The sequence below is a fragment of the Lissotriton vulgaris genome, chromosome 5 (genome assembly GCF_964263255.1).
Source record: "Lissotriton vulgaris chromosome 5, aLisVul1.2, whole genome shotgun sequence".
Classification (NCBI taxonomy): Eukaryota; Metazoa; Chordata; class Amphibia; order Caudata; family Salamandridae; genus Lissotriton; species Lissotriton vulgaris.
The window spans coordinates 1,952,473,075-1,952,494,320 of record NC_141693.1 but is presented as its reverse complement, the minus strand read 5'-3'; the positions used below and the strand labels follow the sequence as shown (position 1 = coordinate 1,952,494,320).

Here is a 21,246-nt window from a genome sequence, read left to right as displayed (position 1 = left end):
CTAGGTTACAGGGTAGGATTCTGTTAAAAGTTTGATCAAAGTGTGATGTCACTTTATTTACGACAGCTCCTTTTTGAGACCCAGTTCTGATCTCCGTGCATGGATGTGGCCTTTGAAATCTATGGCTGTTCCGTGCAGTGCACTGGTTTAGAGGATACCATGTTTAAATACAAAACGCACCTGCAAGAACAGCTATATTTGCACCTGCCATTTCCCTAAGCAATGGGTTATCAAGGAAGTAATATAGCTGGCACCAATCTCTCTCATGCCTATCTCTTTCATACCAAATCCATTGGAGTTGCCAGAAATTTAAAATTTGACAAGTGGTGCACAGTATTTGACTTAGGTTTATCCTGGTTTAAACAGTAGCCCATCCTGCGATTCCCTGTCTATTATTCTCATCATTTGAGGTAGCCTGAACCAGGTCTCAATGAGTGGAAAGTGCTTTTAAAGAGTGCATGGATTGTAGTGGTGGCATCTCAAGTATCCTGTGCCACAAGGTGCTACACAAAAATAGATCTACCAGTAGGAAGCGGTTGGGAACACAGGTACAAGACCCTGCTTTAGGTCTCCTATTTTCAGGACAGAATGACAAAGCCTACACTAAGCAGAATCTATCTGAATAAAGAATGAGCTGGGAAGAGGGGCATATCCCACAACCAGCACATTCAATGCCTTCCAGCCAGGTCACTGACTTCACTATATCATATCACCTAATGAGGGTCAATCAAATAGCATAAAATAGTTAGGAAGTTGGGTTGTTGGTTGAGAGGGGTGTGAGCCCTTCTTAAACAACAGTCCAGTTAAAGTCTATTTTTGGAAGTAGAAAATCTCCAGAGGAACGAAGCTGCAGGCTGTAGTCAAGAGCTTCAGAGGTTCAGATACCCCTTCTGCAAAGAGCTGCTGAACAGGATTTGCTTCTGCAGAGAAGAATGTAGCGGGAGCTACCGCAAAGTAAAGCCGACCGGCTATGCACCTTGGGCGGATCAGCAAGCAGGTACGTCCCGGTTCTCGGAGCACTTTGGAATATCTGGGAACGTCTTTAGCACCACTTACAAGGGTTCAGGGCTGGAGGAGAATAACTTGGATGGTCAGGACTCACCCAGGGTGGATCCATGTGTGGGTTCAAGATGGTAGAAGCCTGTTCTGTCCCAGATGTTCTGATCAGGAGGCCAGCGAGCTAGCCATTGGAGTCACTATGGAAGTTCTCAGTTCTAGCAGAAAAGTAGGTCTCGAGCAGCAGGACAGTCCTCCGAGGGCACAAGAGGCTTCAGGTAGTAGGTCAGTCCTCTGTGGCAGTAGGGCAGTCCTCGGAGACACACAGCAGGCCACAGACAGCAGGGAAGTTCTCAGAGTGTCCTCTCCAGGTACAGAAGTGAACTGAAAAATGGGTCTGAGCTTCCTGTAGTATCTACTTTGAAATGGATTTTTACCCCACAGAAGTGTCTGAAATATCCTGCCATGGGCCCAGAATGTCTCGTGCCACAAAAGGCTAAAAATCAAGTTCTTTGAGTGTGCTGAGGCAGGGTCTTTGAAGTGCAAGCGGGGCTCTGCACAGTTCATGAGGTTTCACCTTGCTCCCAAACAAATGTGTAATAAGGTAGCCCAATGGTATCCTATGGGAGATTAACAAAATTAAATGTGTGTGTTTAGCACTACCAGGGCATGTAAAACTTAAAAGTACATGTCCAACATTTTTATTAGAATACACCCTGCCAAGGGGTGTTTAGGGCCTACCCTATTAAAAGAAGTTTTAGGACTGGCAAAAAGTATATTTTGCCAAGTCGAAATAGCAGGGTAAAACTGCAGACAGGCAGGCCTGAGACAACTTTTAAGGGGCTACTTAAATGGGTGTCACAATAAGTGCTTCAGGCCCACTAGCAGCATTTAATTTATCGGCCCTGGGTATATGATATTGCACTTGAGGGAAGTAGAAGTAAATTAATCGTGGTTAAATTGGCTTACATCTGATTGCCATGTTTTAGGGAGTGAGAACAAGCCCTTTAGTAATGGTTAGCAGTGGTAATGAGGAAAATTGGGTTATTAGTTGCACAGGATGTGAGAACTTCACAAGTATTATGTCCACAATGTCCCTTTACTGGGAACCAAACACACCATTGTAGCACTCGACTCTCTCAGGGAAGGGAAGAAGAACAGTCCAAGACCTACTCAAGGATTGTGATGTGGGATAGTAATCACCCTTCACTGGCACTCAATAATAACGCTCAATAATGATGGTCTTCATTTCTTTAGAAAAGGAAAAGCAGGTTTACTACACACTAAATAGTACACATTCATTTACAACTATATACATAATGCAGCATAAAGATAAATTAGATAAGTCTGTAATCTTATACAGGACATCACAGTACCCTCCATCCACCTATACCAGATAGCACATCACAATACAGGGGGTAGTACTTAAATAAAAACAGGCCAGTTGGTGTTATCAAGGATCACCATATTAAAAGACGAATACTGCACGTTAAAACTACCATAATTTAATGTTAATGTAACAAATAACCATGTGCAAATTACTGTCAAGGCAATTCAATACTGTTCCATTGTCAACCTAGTTAATAAAGCAGTGAAAATAAACCTAACGTGTGTATTTTTAGGTCTCACCTAGGCATCGCTTACGCGGTCTCTTCGCGACACGCTGTATTCAGGATATTGACATGAAGCTACACCCACTTTAAGCCCATCATTTTAACTTGTTCCCAGTCACTGTCCTCTGAATAGTGGCTTATTAGTAAACAGGCTTAGTACTCCCTCTTTAGTACCGCCTTTTTTTAGGTCTCGTTTGCGAACGCAGCGCATGCGCTGTTTCGCTAGCGAGACTATTGTCAGCGGTGCAAGAGTGCATGTTTATGTACAGTTATTTTCACAGTTCTTGTTTCGCAGGAACCAATTTATTTTGGTTTCATCATTACTTTCTCGATTGGTATCTTTTAAGGAACCCTGTGAATGTTCATTATTAAAACAAAAATCATCTTCCAAATATAAGAGATAAAAGTGTTGCATTAAAATTGGGGTGTTTTCCTCCCTGAGTACTGGTGTTGCATCTTCACCCCTTTAGTACTACCGGTGACAGTGACTGTGCTCTGGCAGTGACTGCCAGGCCTCAGGTGATCTGATGGGCAGTGCAGACGCCATCTTCCTATAAATCATGGCAGTCAGCTGGTTTTCTTTTATTGACACTTCAAACAGTGCGGTTCGGCTGCATGTGATTCTGGGAAGCCATCGGAGAACCGGGTTTACACACTTCTGCAGCCACCTCCCCGTGACCTCTGCGACTAGATAATTGGTGTTAATTTGTTATGAGTGGCAAGATAGCGACGAAGAAATGGCTAATGAGCTTGTTCTTCAGAACAGAGGTAAATAGTGCAGGGCCTGTACACGACCGTCTGTTCCCTCCAGAGGCACTGCACAAGTACTGGCATGTTCGAAAACACAGCCGGAGCGCAGCACTGGGGACTGTTTGCGACTGAGTCAGTGTATCTAAAGTCAGCGAAGCAGTGAGTAATCACCCGAGTGTACGTCTGCTTGTGCCTGATCGTACGGAGTTTGATCACATTCTTAGGTGTAAGGAGAATCAGGTTTTGTTTGAGGGGAGATGTGTTGGTGGAGTTGGTATTAAAATTTTAATATGTGTGGCACTAGGGAACATTACTAACAAGGGTTTCCTATTTAAATTAGAAAGGCACAGTGACGGATATTAAAGTTCAATGTCGGCTCACTATTCCGGGCGAGAAACTGTCCTGCTTTTGGAAAAGAGTTATGTTGCACATTATACATTATACTTTTTCTGCCATGCAGAGCAACTAAAGCAGCTACTGTAAACAGACAATTTTAACTCTGCTTTTGGAAGACAAAATACATTATTTGATTATATCAGAGACGAAGAATGCTGAAACTTGTGGTTTTGTTTTACAGTAGAACATGTTCGTAGGTGTATCTAAGCAACTTGCTGCATTGAATGCTGGAAGTTGAAGGTTTTTGCTGTTGCTCGAGGTCATGCTCATAGTTGTAGCGATCTGAGTGACTCGCTGCATTCAATGCATTATACTGTGTGAATACTCCTGAGGCGGAAGCCGGGAGAAGCTACTTATTTTTAACAATTTACGAGTCGTTTTTAAAGTGTATTTGTGTGAAAGAGACCTGTGCACTGCTTAAAAAAAACTCGTGGCATTACCTGGTTGGAGCTTAGCGCTTGTCAGCTGTTGCTTCGCTCACAGGTAGCGTCCTGCCGCCATTCCCTTGGTCGAGGGTCCCGCCAGACACGCCCACCGCGGCTGGCCACGCCCCCTCCCTCTCAGCGCTCGTATAAATTAAGCGCCAAAGCGCCAGCGCTTCATTATACTGTGTGAATACTCCTGAGGCGGAAGCCGGGAGAAGCTACTTATTTTTAACAATTTACGAGTCGTTTTTAAAGTGTATTTGTGTGACTGAGACCTGTGCACTGCTTAAAAAAAAACTCGTGGCATTACCTGGTTGGAGCTTAGCGCTTGTCAGCTGTTGCTTCGCTCGCTTGCTTCGCTTGCTTCGCTCACAGGTAGCGTCCTGCCGCCATTCCCTTGGTCGAGGGTGTAGGAGAGTAGGGTCTGCAATCCTATGATCACCCAGATTTTTTGCTTTTGTTTCACTGGTTTACGACTTTCTCTGGCTGTGGGCCTGCTAATCAGACCCACAGCCTGGCTGTTCTCTTTCTAAATTACGATATGTACCCTAGGTGCATTTACCAATTGGTACTGGGCCACCTTATCAGACCCCGTAACGCAGGGCATAGGTGTACCCAGGGCCGCCAGGGGCTGCAGCATGTATTATGCCACCCCTGGCTGGCCTCTTAAATTTGACACAACTGGCTGCACGACAGCTGGGGCGAAGACGTGTAACCACCCTTCGCTTTAGGTATAGTAGCCCTATATCTAACCATACAATGGACACCCGAGTCCCTATCAGTCACTCCTATGGCAGGCCTTATCAATCCTGAAGGCAGAGTGCGTGGGCTCGTGTGAGCTAGGTTCAGGCCCGAGCCGAGCCCGGCTGCAGCTTGCGGAATCAAGACCCAATAGCTGTTCCATGATAACGCGTACCACATCGGTAACTCCGGTATCGCGTTATCAAAGCATGTCGAGTAAGGTGTCATACGAATCGGGGTGCTGCCCTCTCACCAATTCTGGCGATGAGGTTAGTATCCCACCCTTCTAGAGGGACACGACATGTACGTAACTGTGAACCCCGGTTAAAGTTAACTGAAGCCTCAGCTCCACAAAATGGATGCTGCCACCACAGACACAAGTCTGACCTCCTGCTGCTGGGAGTCCTTCCAGCGAGGAGCACTTGGACAAAGGGTTTCCTGTCGAGGGCGCTGTTCGCACCGTCCCAGACAGGGTTTGTGTATTCTGGGTAGGTAGGGCTTTGGCGAGAAGGTGACTGCGGAGTGGCACCCCGGTGCTCACTACGCATCTGCCGGTTAGAACCAGTTCCAGGGGCGACAGCCCTGGCCTGGGGAAAGCCCGGCAGGGGAGAGGGGCGTAACTACCCCCCTTCCTGGTCCCACCCTTAGGGCAGGACCTAGTCATGTACCCACCCCTTTCTTTAGGATAAAGACCGGAGCGGGGACCCTTCCAAATTAGATCATCTTTGAATCAAGAACTACTTTCTACGAAAGGACACTCAAGACTCTTCTCAAGATTTCTCCCTTGTGGCTAAGGAGTAGTCACCCTGCATCAGCGGGCACCAACTAAGAACTCTGCGGTTTGCTGCAAGTCCCTCCTCAAGGATCCGACGGCCCAGCTCGACGAGAACCGGCTTCCCTGGCACCTCTGACCTCTACCCACGTCATCAGCTCAGCTGTGATCTGTGGGTGCGACGAGACCTCGAGGGATCGGCCATCATCAGAACCTGCACGCTCTTAAAAACCAGCACGACCATCGAGGTAACTCTCTGGTGAGTGCTCTGGGGTCCGAGAAGCCCCGACCCTGAGCCGCTCTAGCACCGAAGTGCAGTCTCCCAGCATCTCCACGATCTGCGTGGGGCCCTTCTGCTCGCTGCTCAGCACGTTGTCTGGTCACTCGCCGCTGGCTTGTGCCCTTCTGTGACGACATCCGAGAATCATCACTGCTGGTCTGGTTGCTCCAGACTGGCCCTTGCTTCCATCTTTGCGAGAAGCACCCCGGACCCTCCTGGTCCACTCAAGACGCCATCTCAGGCCCACCCCGTGGCCTTGAGATCTGCCAAGGCTTGTTGCCCCATCCTGGGCCCAGCGACGCCGACAGCATCATCCTTCGTGGGACAGCTCGCACCTCCACCGTGGTCGCCGACAACGCCTCCTGGTCCGTGAGACCGCAGAGCCTAGCGTCGCCCACTCACCTAGTCGAGGTGACGGCCAACCGGTGCCTTCCTGGTACCCTCTAACTACTGGCTAGTAGTACGAACTTGGTCCCCTCTGCTTTCAGGTTTCATCAATCTCCGATCCAGGCTTGGATCTCTACGAACTATTCAGCACTGGTCGCCGGCCAGCAACTCCTTCCTTCCGGCTCCTGGCTCGTCAGCGAAGACCCCGACGCCTGTAAGACTTGTGCAGCCGCAGCCCTCGTGGCTAGGTAACTCGGCATTTCGGTGCCTGCATAGCCTCCTTACTCTAGGGTCCCGAGTCCCTCGCTTCCGACTTGCCTTATCGGGTCCGCCCGAGACCTTAACCTTTCCGTGTCCTCGGACACTTGTTTTAAACTGTGCACTTGAAGTATTTGCTAAAGAGATTTGGTTTGTGCTTAGTACCCTGTCCTCATAAAGAGTACAGGGCTGTTGTGATTCTTAATAAATATCCTGTTTATTTTCATAACACTTGTGTGGTGTCCTTTCACTGGGTGTTCAAGGGGTACATGTGTGGTAAACAGCTGGCTTAACACGCCCTCTCGAGTCTTTAGCCTTAGACTGCTCGTATCCACGCTACTAGGATAGCTGGTCTATAGGTTGACTTACAACCAAACACCATAAGGGTCGTTGGAACGATACATAGCGGTCGCTAGAATAGCGAACGTTGCATATCGGGCCAACTTCTCACAGAGGGTCCCGCCAGACACGCCCACCGCAGCTGGCCACGCCCCCTCCCTCTCAGCGCTCGTATAAATTAAGCGCCAAAGCGCCAGCGCTTCATTATACTGTGTGAATACTCCTGAGGCGGAAGCCGGGAGAAGCTACTTATTTTTAACAATTTACGAGTCGTTTTTAAAGTGTATTTGTGTGACTGAGACCTGTGCACTGCTTTAAAAAAAAAAACTCGTGGCATTACCTGGTTGGAGCTTAGCGCTTGTCAGCTGTTGCTTCGCTCACAGGTAGCGTCCTGCCGCCATTCCCTTGGTCGAGGGTCCCGCCAGACACGCCCACCGCGGCTGGCCACGCCCCCTCCCTCTCAGCGCTCGTATAAATTAAGCGCCAAAGCGCCAGCGCTTCATTATACTGTGTGAATACTCCTGAGGCGGAAGCCGGGAGAAGCTACTTATTTTTAACAATTTACGAGTCGTTTTTAAAGTGTATTTGTGTGACTGAGACCTGTGCACTGCTTAAAAAAAAAAAACTTGTGGCATTACCTGGTTGGAGCTTAGCGCTTGTCAGCTGTTGCTTCGCTCACAGGTAGCGTCCTGCCGCCATTCCCTTGGTCGAGGGTCCCGCCAGACAGGCCCACCGCGGCTGGCCACACCCCCCTCTATGCTCTGACGCAACTACAAATCATGAGCTCCTGCAGGAAGCGCAGCGGACGAGCGCAGCGGGCGCGACGATTGCGCGCCGAAGGCGCGCATAAGGCAAGCTCGTCTGCGCTCGTCCGCGCCTCGGCAGCGCCCGGTGCGCCACCCGTGGCCCCGACTCCCCCGTCCACCACTAGCTCTTCGCTCCTGACGCGTGAGGCTCTACTCCTCCTCAGAGACTTCGCTCATGAAGGTCAACTGTCCTTCCAGGACACCGCCTATCCTCTGCACGATTTTGCGCGCAAAGGTTTATTTACAGGAGGCCTGCTGAATGTCAGGTCCCTGCCCAAACACGCTCATGAAATCGCCCAGCTCATAGATAACCACCATCTAGATGCTCTTTTCCTGACGGAAACATGGACCCACTCTGACTGCAATATCGAACTGGATTGGGCCTGCCCACAAGACTTTAAAATCTTGCATCTTCCTCGACCTAAGGGTCGGGGCGGTGGTGTCGGTTTAATCTATCGAGCTTCTTGGTCAGTAAAGACTATTGTTATGGACCCAGTGGTCGGGACCGAAATACTTGGCCTCTCTATCGACTGCCATCTCGGAACGACCTTTACGGCGGTGATTTGCTATCGCCCGCCGGGAGCTTTCAATTCCACTCAGCAGCAGTCGCTCCTCACCACCCTTACTAATATGGCTACCTCTCATAACAACCTGATTGTCTTGGGCGATTTCAACCTTTGGCCCAACGGCAGCTTAGATTCTGCCCTCAACAATCTCCTACTTTCCTGTGAAGGAATGGGACTCTCCCAGCTAGTGAACAAACCCACACGTAGCGGGGCATCAGCTCGATTTAATCTTCGCCTCCCCCCAGTTAGCACTTCTGAGCGACATTTTGCCAATGTGCTGGACCGACCATGCACGCATCAAATTTTACATAGCAGGCAGCAGGTCTTGCAGACCGACACCCCGCCACGGCCTTGTACCCCCGTACAGAGACTGGAAGGCTCTGGACAAACTTAGACTGATTGGCCCAGTATTTGAAGTGGAAGACAGTTTTTCCACTACTCAACCAGTAGAGGCTAATTATCAATCCCTCTGCACAAGGATTTCCGATATTTCGGAACGCCTCGTCCCTCAAAAAAAGGGTAAACCACAGAGACGAGTACCGGCCCCATGGTTCGACGACTCTTTAAGAGCTCTCAAACTAGCATGCAGACAAGCAGAGAGAAAATGGAGGCAGGGTTATTCTGAAACCCACAAAACTCTTTGGAAAGTAAATCTTCGGGAGTACAAAACTGCCATCGCCCAAAACAAGGCTAAACACTACTGCTCCATTATCACCAATGCCACCAACAGCTCAAAAAGTATCTTCCAGATACTCAAAAACTTAACTAACCCAGACTGTGTCATCTCTACACAACCTCCCACCCAAGCCCTCTGCGACAACCTTGCAGTGTTTTTCATTAACAAAATAAACACCATTATTCATAACCTGAAAACACCTCCCTCTTCGGGAACTTCCAACACGCAGGGACCGGTCACCAGCTCTCAAAACTTGTCGTATTCAGGCTCAGTCCTTTTGGCTAGACTACGGGAATTTCCCCCAATCCCGGCCTCCGAGTTTGATAGACTGGCGCTCGGTATCACCTCGGGCTCTCCACTCGATCCCCTGCCTCCAAAAGTTTGGAAATGAACTTTTTGGCACCATGCGCCTTATATGCAACCAGTCTTTGTACAGTGGCTTTGTTCCAACCCCATGGAAACAGGCGCTAATCACTCCTCTCTTGAAGAAACCCTCCCTTAGCCCAGATTGTCTTTCAAACTACCGACCCATCTCCCTGCTGCCTTTCCCAGCGAAGGTCGCCGAACGATGGGTCAGTTCGTGCCTGTCCGCCCACCTAGAACAGAACACACTTCTTGACGACCACCAGTTCGGGTTCCGTCCTGCCCACGGCACCGAAACAGCAGTCTTGACAGCCATGGAGGATCTTCGCATGCGTGCAGACAGGGGCCAGCCAGTGGCGCTGATACTGCTGGACCTGTCTGCCGCATTCGATACGGTCAACCATGGCACGCTGCTGCAGAGACTTGGTGAAGTGGGAGTGGAGGGCACTGCATTGCTCTGGCTTCACTCCTACCTTCGGGACAGAAGACAGGCTGTCTCCCTTCCCCCATTCCAATCTACCTTTGCACCAGTACCCCAGGGAGTCCCTCAGGGCTCCTCCATCAGCCCCATCCTTTTTAATGTGTACCTCATCCCGCTAGTCAAGCTAATCCAATCCTTTGGGATCAAAACAATAAATTACGCTGATGATACGCAGCTCATCCTCTCCTGGGAAGGTGAGGATGCCATTCCTCTGTCCACCTTCCATGACTGCCTAAGAGAGACGGCTGGATGGCTACACAGAAACTCCCTCCAGTTTAATTCCTCTAAAACTGAGGTCTTGTTCTGTTCAGGCACCAAGATACCCCGCCAGTTTCCGAATGAATTCTGGCACCCAGAGATCAGAGACAAACCTCTGCCGGTTGCCTCGGTACGCAACCTGGGAGCCATGCTTGGCAATAAATTAAGTATGGAAACACAGGTGACGAAAATCGTGGGGACCTGCACAGCCCTGCTGCGCTCATTCCGAAAAATCATGCCACTCCTCCCGGCACAAGCCCGGGCGTCGATAGTCAGGTGTACGATACTTAGTCGCCTCGACTATTGTAACGCCCTGCTCCTGGAGTCTCCAGTCACATTGATGGATCGACTACAGCGAATTCAATCTGCCGCCGCCAAGCTGGCTCTTGGCTGGACGAGGAGGGCCTCGGCCACAGCAGCTCTGGCTGAGCTACATTGGCTTCCCTTAAAACAACGTGTGGCTTTCAAGTCCCTCTGCATTGTCTTTAAGGCTCTGCATGGACTTGGACCCAAACCTCTGCAAGCCCTGTTTCGGTGGTACACTCCTGCCAGAGATTTACGCTCATCCTCGGCCTGTCTGGTAAAGGTACCCAGATTTAATAAAACCAGAACAGGGGGCAGATCCTTCAGGGTTGCAGCGGCCAAGCTGTGGAACAGCCTGCCCACCGACATACGTCAGACTTCTCAGCTTTTGCCATTCAGGAGACGTATTAAGACCTGGCTCTTCCCCCAATAAATGCCCGTCTGGCTTTCCCGGTTAACCGTCAGCAGAGTATTCGCCAGCGCCAGGAAGCCTGCAAGGTATCAGTTGCGCTTTACAAATATTCAAAAAAAAAAATAAATAAATAAAATGCTGCATCTTGTAGTTTTTAGGTCGAGCCTGGGCAGCGCAGGTGCTGCTCTGCGGGGCATATAGTATTTGAGTATAGATTTGAAGCTCAATCCACTCTGCCCATATTTTCCATTGGCTTAGTACTGTCTTGTCTTCATTTGTAACCTCCCATGAGGGCTGGCCCTTTTTTTCTTCACAGTATGTCTTCATGGTGTTTTAAGTCTAAAAGGTGTGTCCTCTGTCTCAAGGAGTACTACAGGGCTCGGCCATTAGCCCTACTCTATTCAATGTTTACATGCGTCCCCTGGCAGACCTGGTGATGAAACATGGGATGAAACTGGTGTCATATGAGGATGACACTCAGTTGATTGTTACATTGGAGCGAACGGAGGCAGGAACGGCATCTGATTTCAAGGCCTGTTTGCGTGATCTTGCTAACTGGATGAAGTTCAGCTGCTTGCAACTGAATGCAGGAAATACGGAGGTGATGGTAATTGGCAAGCAGCCCTCCAGATGGTCACATTTGTAGTGGCCGGAGGAACCGTGGCCTTCTCCAACGCCCAAAGCAAAGGCTAGGAATTTGGTAGTCTGGTTGGACAACAACCTAGCATACACAGAGCAGATATAAGCTGTGGCCAGAGCCTGCTTTGGCATTCTTAGAGTGTTGCCTAAAATCCTGGACTTACTGCCTATAGACACCAAAAGGACCATTGCGCAGGCCCTTGTTTTGTCCCAATTGGATTATTGCAACATCCTCTATGTAGGGGTGACCAAAAGAAATTTCAACATTTTCAAGAAGGTCAGGAATGCTGTGGCCTGGCTGATATTGAATATTCCTAGGTGGGCATCGGTGGGAGCAGCTTTGAGGGAATTACACTGGCTCCCTATACAGGCTAGAGTCAACTTTAAGGTGTTGTGTTCCTGCCATAACCCCACCAAGAAAGGGCCAAGATATCTGTGCACACTACTCACTGCCTATAGACCTACTCTGAATTTGAGATCACTGGGCAATGCTAAGCTGATCATGCCTAAGGTTCAGTCAGCTGGTAGTTCCTGTGGTTTTCTTGCGGCTAAGGACTGGAACGACCGTCCTAGGGAGACAATGTTTAGGAAAAAACTGAAAATCTGGCTCTTTATATCTCCCCCTAGGGGCTGGTAGCAGGCCTCTCGCATCTTAGGGCCTATGGGACTGGGGGGAGGGGTCTGGGCCAGTTGCCGTGGTTTACGGTGTCCTTGCGCAGGGACACTCTGTTGGAGTAACCAGGTGTTAATAATAATTACTGAAAGTTTGAGCTATTGCCATTGCATTATTATTAGCAACGCCAATAGATTACATTTTCAGTAATGCAAGACCTATTGCATTGCAAAGTCTTGTATTTCTAAACTGCAAACTTGTCAGGGGACAGACATCAGCTTAGCAGATTAACTCTAGTGCAGGGAAATCGCTTTCTGCAGTCCAGCGCGGACACCTTTGTCAAAACGTGTAGTTTTGTAACTGTGCTGAGGAGTGATGCATTTTCATAAACATCCGAACAAGTCAGGCAAATTTCTCACTGGACACGCAGCATCGTATTGTCTGTGGACTGTTAATCTTACTGCACCTCGGATATATGCATGTGTGAGCCCAAGGGACTCTTTTGGAGTCCTTTCCCCGTCTGTGTGCATTCTCGCGGCCTACAGCATCAAACTGCAGTGCCCAATTATTGATGTCTTTGCACTTCTACTCTGCACTCCAGAGGACAGGAACTGTCATTTTTTTCGAGTCAATTATAAATATTTTTTAAACATGGACAACAATTAACTAACAATTTTAAAATTATTTGTTTTATTAAAATCAATTTGCTAATGCCGGTAGTTTTTTTATCCGCTTTGGATGAGTTGTACATGTTTGAATTCTGAATTTTGGGAGGCCAAGGCTATTGCGAAGTTCTAGAAGCCGACGCAGTACGGCGAGGAGGAATCCATGACATAAATTAAGATAAGCTACAGCAACACTGTAGCCATCACATATTGACAAAGCCCAAGAGGTCTGGCTGGGCTGCCAGCGATTTGGCATGGTCAATGCCTGCTTCATCAAAGTTTTTGTAAAACTATTACTTGAAGAGCGGCTGGGTCCTCAACAATATATGAAACAATCATTGCAAATGCAATAGGTCTCAAATTTTTGGGAGTTATTGGCATTATAAATTCCAATATTTTTAAGTCAAGCCTAGAGGCAGCGCCCATGGGCAACTCACTCTGCAAGGCACGCTGCACTTGAGTATGAACTGGCAGCCTCACCCACTTTCCGCCCATATTGGTCATTTGCTTGGGTCATTGTCCTTCATAAATGCTGGCTTCTGATTCGGACGTAGGCTTGGTAGTCCCTCCTTGGTACAGTCTTGTCTGCATTTGTTACCTCCCATAGCGACTGGACCTTTTACTTGGCTTGTTACACGGTTTGCATTATTAGTGGGTGAGCACTATTTTATTTATTGACTAATGGGGACAATGGGCGTTGCTTTTTGAATTTGCAGTGCGCCCACACAGGACAATGGCGGCTGCTTTTCGTATGGAGCGCTATGCTGCTCTAACATTAAAAGTGGCTACCCCTACTGCCACAGCATTTGCAGCACAATAGCAGCGTTTTTTTTATTATTACTTTTTAGAAGGACGAGGCGTCAGCTTCAAGGACACCGTGCATGGTCACTTTTTTTTTTAATAACTATATACGCTGAGCGTGGCGTCCAAGATATAATTTGACCTATTGGTGTTGTAAACAACAATGCCTTTTAATATTAAAGGTATTGCCATTTACAAATCAAATAGCTCAAAATCTCGCAATTGCAAGACTAATTGCATTGTAATTGCTAGTTTTATCTAGCCATGTTGCAGTACCATATGTGGCCAAAAGAGGTCCCATGGGAAATCTTTTGGCCACATATGGTACTGCCCCTGCAACATGGCTGGGTAAAAAAACATTGGCATTTAGAATGCCAATAACTTCACAAATGCAATACCTATTGCATTAGCAATGCTTGTTGTATACACCTTCAGGCCTCAGAAAATGCAGCTGTAGAACCAGCCCAAAAGGGTGCAGCACTCCAAGCTGAAAATCAAAAGCTCCAACCATGACAATACTTAAATTCAGCCAGAATAGCCATCAGGGTCAAACTTTCCTCAACCCCGCATGCAGATACTTCTGGGGAGGCTGCTTTAAATTACCTCTCCCCCTCAGCTTCCTACCCCTTCAACACTTTCTGAATTTGTTTGCGTTACGCCTGTCCGCCAGGGGACATCACAAGAATGAACAAACATGCAAATAAGCTTCTCCTGATTGAATATTGCATTACAAGCTCTACTGCTGTGTTGGGGAGAGTCATGTAGCTTTCTTTTGCTGTGTTCTTTACTTTTTCTATATTTGGCGGGTGTGCCCAGTCCCACTGGGGCACAGACTTGTCATCGGACTGGGGGAAATTCGGGAAGCCCACCCCCTGCCAGCTCCCCACCTGGCTGGCATCCTGCCCTGCTGGAAGAGGTAGCATGTTTCTCCCCTGTCCGCTCCATGTGGGCAGAGTGTCTTCTAGTGGTGGCCACCCATTCCCTAGACATGGGCACGAGGAGTAGGGGTGAGCACACCACATTTGGGAGATGTGCGACAAAGCTCCCCTTGCCATTGGGGAGGGCCTGTCGATGGGGCTCAGAGCACCTTCCCTTTTCTCTGGGGAGTACAACAGAGCTCCACATCCACTGCTTGTGTCAGGAATCCTGAGATGGTGGTCCTGGCCCCTTTCTTCAGTCTTGGGTGGCATGCGACAAAGCTAAACCGTTTTTTTTTCTTTTTAGCAGGGGCCCAGAGATCGGGTTCCAGACCCACTTGCACAGGAACTGGCTGGGGGTTTGGGATCCTCACACCTCAAGAGCTTCTGGGAGGGAGCACCTATGTACGCCCCGTCCGGAATGAAATACATAATTAAGAGTCATACCAAACCCAGGGCCCTGGCCAACACTCAGGGTACATTTGGAAAATAGCAGTGGAGCACCATGCGTTTTAATTCCCAAAAGATCAAAGGTCACCAAGATTTAACAGTCCATAACTCGGATTTGGGAGATTTTGGGCTTTCTTTTTTTTCTTTTCTTCTCTTGGATGTGAGCTCTAGCCATGTGGTGCAGTTGCAGCAGGCCTCAAAAGCAGTGTACTGGCCTCCTGCACCAGTTTTCCTTCTGCTCTCCATATCTAGTGCACCTCGCCTCCTTCTCGGCTACAGAAATCCGGATCTTCAGAGGCTGCAAAGGGCCGGCCTTGCCTGCCCTTTGAGATACCTATAGGTCTTGGGGACAACTGTGGGGAGAGTCCTTAATGGTTTACCTTTCTTCCATTGCTGCTGTGGACATCCAGTTCCAATAAAAAGCAAAAAGCAAGAGTAAGTGGGAGTGGAAGGTTCTAGAAGCCAGGCCTCCAAGCCAATTCTAGGGTGCCACCACCTCTCCACTCCATCCCAACTTATAGCATGCTGGGACACTGCAAGATGGTGCAATCCATAAGTCACTGGTCACATTTCCTCTGGGAGCCTAAGCTCTGCCCCTAGCTATCACAGCCAGGTTCCTTCCCACTAAAACTTTAAAGAGCCGCCCTCCCCATCCATCCCCGTCCCATTTGTCTGGACTGATTCAGTGTAACAGCTAATTAGCAGATGAAGCTTTTATTCCCCACCCTTCCAACCTCAGGAGCCGAGGGAAGCACTGTTAATTACTATTTTTGAGTGGGGAGGCCTTTGTTCCCTCTAATGTGGAGCAGAGTAATTAACTTGGTTCAGCATTGTGACAAAAGGCCTGGGCTCAGATCCCGAGCTGAGCCAGAGAAGCATGAACATTTTGGACGACCTATTAGATGTTCATATCACTGCTTGGGATCCACATATTTGAACTATGCACACACATTGATCAGAATTAGATTTCTTGCTTGACTTTGTAGGCCAAAAGGAAGAGACACTGCACTCCAGGGCAGATTTCCTGCATGTGTACAATAATGTACCACAAGAGACAAAACAGTAAACCATACTGACTTTACCTTGAGTGACAACTAATATTATACGGCATATCCCAGATCACTACCTAACCTTGCAAAGTACAGCCCCAACAAGGATACCTGAATGCAGTTACCGAGCTGCGCACAATTCGCAGTCTCATAAATGTCCTCAGACGTGCACATGCTTGGGCAAATAGGTTCACATGTAACCTGCCAATTGCCCCTTACCCTAGGTGTGTTGCAGGGGCCTGCTCTTAAAAAGGCATGGCAAACACGCACAGTCCATTTACCATGTGATTACTGTGGGTGAGACACAAGTAGTAAGACTCACCCACAGTAAAAAGTTCAAAATAAGGTAATAAGCAAAAAATATAGGTGTACTAAATGGGCAGTTCCCAACTGTAACACATAGGAAAAGTACACTATGCTTTCCATAATGTGCACTATGGCATAATACAGCGAGATGAGCATGGCAGGCAAAAAAAACGAACCAAACTAAACCCCAAACCCAGTGCCACTCCTGCAATACCAGTTCACTTCTATTGATACTGAAGTAAAACTACGCCCAAGACTAAAGCAGCAAGTTTAGAAAGCATAGGCTTAGATCATACTGTTAGAACCTGGTTTTAAGACAAACTGTTCTTCTCTACCAACAGATTAAGTCGCCCTCTAAGGAGGTTTTAGCTAAATCAATTCTGATGTATACATTCCACCTGCACAGTCATCAGCCCATAGCATTCTTTTTCAACTGGCACAGAAGAGGGACCACTTCTCACCATCTGTGCGATGCCTCTGTTCGTGAGAATGTAACGGGCATGGATGAGGCCATACAGCATCTCAGCTGCCTGCTCAATCAAGTCACTCTGGTTTGGGTTATCCTCCAACTCCTCATCTGCGGAGAAACAAAGGTAAAGAAAAGAGCAGTAGTGGCTTGTGATATGTGGGTAGGGGGTAGGGGGAGCAGATCTTCTCCCTACAACAATCCATGAATGGTGGTTATGCTGAAGATCTTGCGATTGACTACCAGCTAGTTAAAATTGGCAATGTGAGAAGCTCATCACGAGTAAAATAGAGGCTTAGTCATAGAACCATACTGTCACAGGAAAGACCGACAGCAGGATGTTTAGGACCGTTTCACTGTGAGAAACGAGTTTCACAGTCACCATGGCCCAAAAAATAGCACCACGCTGGCACAGGGAGTCTGTGAAACTTTAGAGGTTTACCAAACAGTCAACGTCAAGTGAGAGGGTGAAATGAGACCAGCTGGCTCTTTTAGAATTCAGTTTTTTGCGCAATCTGAAGGTTCATAGATTAACAAAAGTGCTATTGCAGACTATGTTTGCCCCTTTTATTGATCAGATTTGTAAAGTCCCTGGCCAAATAAATCAAATAAATACCATAAATTGCAGAATTCAACAAAAGTGTAGCTCCAGGTAAACTCAAGACACATAGGTCATGAATTAAACACCAAAAGGCAAATAGGAGATCAGATCTTCAAATGTATACAATTTCTAGTGATGCTAAGATGCAAGCTCCAATTTCCTTTGCTGATATACTGAACGATTCCTCCATCAGGATGTTTTGAAATACCTTCCTCAGCAGCTATGCCTACGTAGTCTGCACATCAAGAAACATTCATGCATGTGAACTGGTTATCATTAGCCCTAGTACATCTAACCAGCTAGGAGTCACAACATTATTAGACTTCCTGACATCAATAAGGCAGGGAGGAAAGTCAGGAATTCTTTAATCTTAAGATCCTGTGAAAAATTCTGTACTAAATAACTACTGTTAAAGGAAATGGGAAATGAATTCATATTTCTTTCCCAACCCTCTCTACCATCTCACCTCACTTCCTAAAATAAGGCGGCACTTCCAAAAAGGCTGGCTCACCTGGCTCAAGATCCAGGATCATGTCTAGGGCCTGGCGGTAGTGCGGGACCTGCTCATTGAGTCCCGTCAAGTTGAACTTGTCCTGGATGTAGTCTTCGTCCACCTGCAAGGACAAAAATAATGGTTAGAGTTCATAGAAATCACATGACGTAAAGAGGGAAACAAGTAGAAGAACCTGGTGGCAAACATAAAAGTTTTACACTAATATATATATATATATATATATATATATATATATATATATATATATATATATATATATATATATATATATATATTTCAACACAGCAACTTTACCATCAGAAAGAAGTTAGCTCGAGCCCAGATTCATTAGCGTAAAGTTTTATTTACCACACAGAACGCCAAACAACACCCGACGTGTTTCGGTGCAGCCGCACCTTGGTCACGGGTCCACACCACTCCACTGATCGCTTGCGCTTTCTTTTTCCAGTAAAAAACAACATGTAGCACAGACCCAGATTGGTGCCAAGAGTTCTTATTTATTCAGCTGTTCCTTTGTCGGCCTTTAGGCGTTTCGGTACCTGACGTATCTTGATCACATGACACTGAAGGTTGTCACCTGACTCAAGTTCAAGTTCAAAATACACTTTATTTGATTTGGTTAAAATCATAAAAGCCAATAAAAACACAGTAATATTTACAATTTTAAAAAGTACTTACAGATCTTCAGGTTGTGCAACACATTAAGCAGTCATGAATAACGTGACAGAAATGTCAACATTCATGTTACAACGTTACCCTTTTTAAGCCTTGACTTGGTTCTAAATGCAGCAACTAAAAAGCTAGCCACAGAGTATGTGATGAAAATATTACCTAAAGACTGCAAGTACAACAGGGCAGGCCTGTCTTGTATAAAACCGGCTTCCTTTAAAACAGGTACTAAATATTTATTTCTTGGCTCCCTAAAGATACTGTAAAACATTATAAAGTGCAAAGTGTCCTGCGTTGAGAAATCATCACATTTACATGGGGCTCCTGATTCTGGCGTGCTCCAATGCTTGAAGCAGCCCAGCACGTAAGGAATTTGATTAAATCTGAATTTAATAAGGAGATGTCTATGTAACGGTTTGGTAACAAAGGTAAGGTAAGGCTCTATGGATGGGGAGGATAGCAGCATGTAGTGTGATCTTACTGATGTTTTTGTCAGCTCGAGTTCCTCCCGAGCCAACCTTGCATTCTCCATAAAGTGTTTTTTGACCCATTTAATATCCTCAACCCTGATAGAAGATGGCAAGTTAAATAAACCTGGGCGGCCAAGTTTTTCAAACGCCAAGCGTACATATTCTAACCAGGGGATTTTCTTCCTTTGGTCAAGAGACATGACATCCTTCAAAATAACGTGATTAAGAGATAATTCCTCATTAAGCCATAACTTTAACGAGCACGTTAAGGGAGCCAATCTCAGCTTGTCTGAGATATAATCTAGACCCAGCTCTGCATGCAATGAGAAAGTGGGGGTGGATTGGGGAACGGAGAGTAGTTCACGAAGGAATTTATTTTCTGCCCTTTGTAAAAGATCGTTAGACAAGTACCCACATAGGGGTGCGCCATATATAGCTATAGCAATACATTTCGCGTTATATATTTTTAAAATGGCCTCCATGGGTCTTTCTCCCCGCCTGTTCGCAAACCCCACAAGGGCTGAAGCGGCTCTAGTCATGGCCAGCTTTTTTAGCTTAATCTGTGGACCCCAGGTGCCCTTCTCATCAAAAGTTACGCCCAGGTAAGGGAACGATGTTACTTGGGACACAACCTCTCCTTTACAGTACAGAGGCATAGTTTTATGCTTCTTACGGGCCACACCATGGTATGAGACTTCTTGGTGTTGATCTTGAGATTTAACTGGTCCGTAAAATTACCAAATGAGTCTAACAAGCGTTGGAGACCCACCCCAGTGCGTGCTATCAGGACAGCATCGTCCGCGTATAGGAGAGCTGGTATTTTCCTCTCTCCTACGCGCGGAACATCCCCCTCCACAGCCATCAGATGTTTCTCAAGCCCGTTTATATAGATCGTAAAGAGGAGGGGCCAGGATGCAACCCTGCCGAACCCCTCTCTCCGATCTAAAACAAGTGGTGCACCTACCCTCTTTTGTCACTCTCACTTTGGCAAACAAGTCCTGATGTAGGGAGGCTATAAAATTCACCAAAGAGCCGTCCACCCCCATCTCCAGCATAACTGGCCACAATTTTGCCCTATTGACCATATCAAAGGCCGAGGAGAGGTCCATGAATGTAAGAAAGACCCCTCCTTGGCGACTGTATACTTAGAGATCAGTAGTTGCAAGTTGGGGCATTGGTCCACAGTTCCCCTCTTATCCCTAAAACCATACTGTAAGTTTGACAGTCCCTCCCCCTTCTTGATGTTTTCTCTCAGTTGGAACAATAGGACTCTGCCAAGGATTTAATCGCAGAGTCCAAGAGGGAAATGGGCCTGTAGCAACCTGGGTTATCGCGCTGGCCCTTTTTAGGTCTCGCCTGTCGATGCGCATGCGCATCGAGCAAGCGAGACTATGGGGGCTTATCCACTCTTTATCCACACTGCAAGGAATCGTGGCGATTCCTTGCAGTGCCCGTGACTTTTAAGCTCAATGCGCATGCGCATTGAGCTTAAAAGCGCGTGCACGTCCGTCTTGTTTTACCCGCTCCGCCCCCTCCCCTTCCCGCCGTGTCGCATTTCTCCTCCCCCTCCCCTCTCTTCCCTCCGTCTTGTTTGTTTTACCCGCTCCGCCCCCTCCCCTTCCCGCCGTGTCGCATTTCTCCTCCCCTCTCTTCCCTCCGTCTTGTATGTTTATTTTACCCGCTCCGCCCCCTCCCCTGCCCGCCGTGTCGCATTTTTTTTTAAATCCCCACTTCCCCCCTACCCCCATCAATGCCAACACTGACGCCGTGCTCTGCTGCTTGTTATGTTTAGCTTCCCCTTATCTTTGCTCCCTGTCTGATTCCCTCTGTCTTTCTCCTTCTCACTCTCTGGGGTTTTCGTGGCCGTTCACTTTCCATTCTATCCTCCTGTTTTCGATCTCACTGCATATCTCCGCCTCTCCCTACCCGTCTCTCATCCCCGTTTCCTTTGTTTCCACTCTCGGTACAACTCTACCCCTTTCTGTTTTACTTCCCAGTGCTCGCTCCCTTTCTTCACTTCTCTACACCTTCTGGTCAGGTTTTGTGTAAATTCCCTTTCCCCGATCTCTAAATTTCTCTGCTGGCTCCACTGGCAGCGCCTCTCTGGCCCCTTTCCCTTTCCTCCTCTCAGCTGCTCCCTACTCCCCCCCCCCCCATTCCTGCTCTTACCGCTGCTCTCTCTGCCCACACCCTTCCGTCTCTCCATCTTCCCACTCCCTCTGCTCCCGCTTCTGACACATGTACATTATATTCTCACAAGAAAT

At 47.6% G+C, this 21,246-nt stretch overlaps 1 protein-coding gene across 4 annotated transcripts in view; it reads right to left on the bottom strand.

Annotated features, from left to right (window-relative positions):
- CSNK2B (casein kinase 2 beta) overlaps window positions 1–21,246 on the bottom strand; it is a 98,648-nt gene that overhangs the window by 3,523 nt on the left and 73,879 nt on the right. For all 4 annotated transcript variants that reach the window (XM_086924630.1, XM_086924631.1, XM_086924629.1 and 1 more), the window contains exons 3-4: window positions 17,841–17,943; window positions 16,724–16,839 (exon numbers count right to left, since the gene is read on the bottom strand). In XM_086924630.1, coding sequence (XP_086780756.1) covers window positions 16,724–16,839; window positions 17,841–17,943 — 219 coding nt within the window. The remainder of the gene's footprint in view (window positions 1–16,723; window positions 16,840–17,840; window positions 17,944–21,246) is intronic.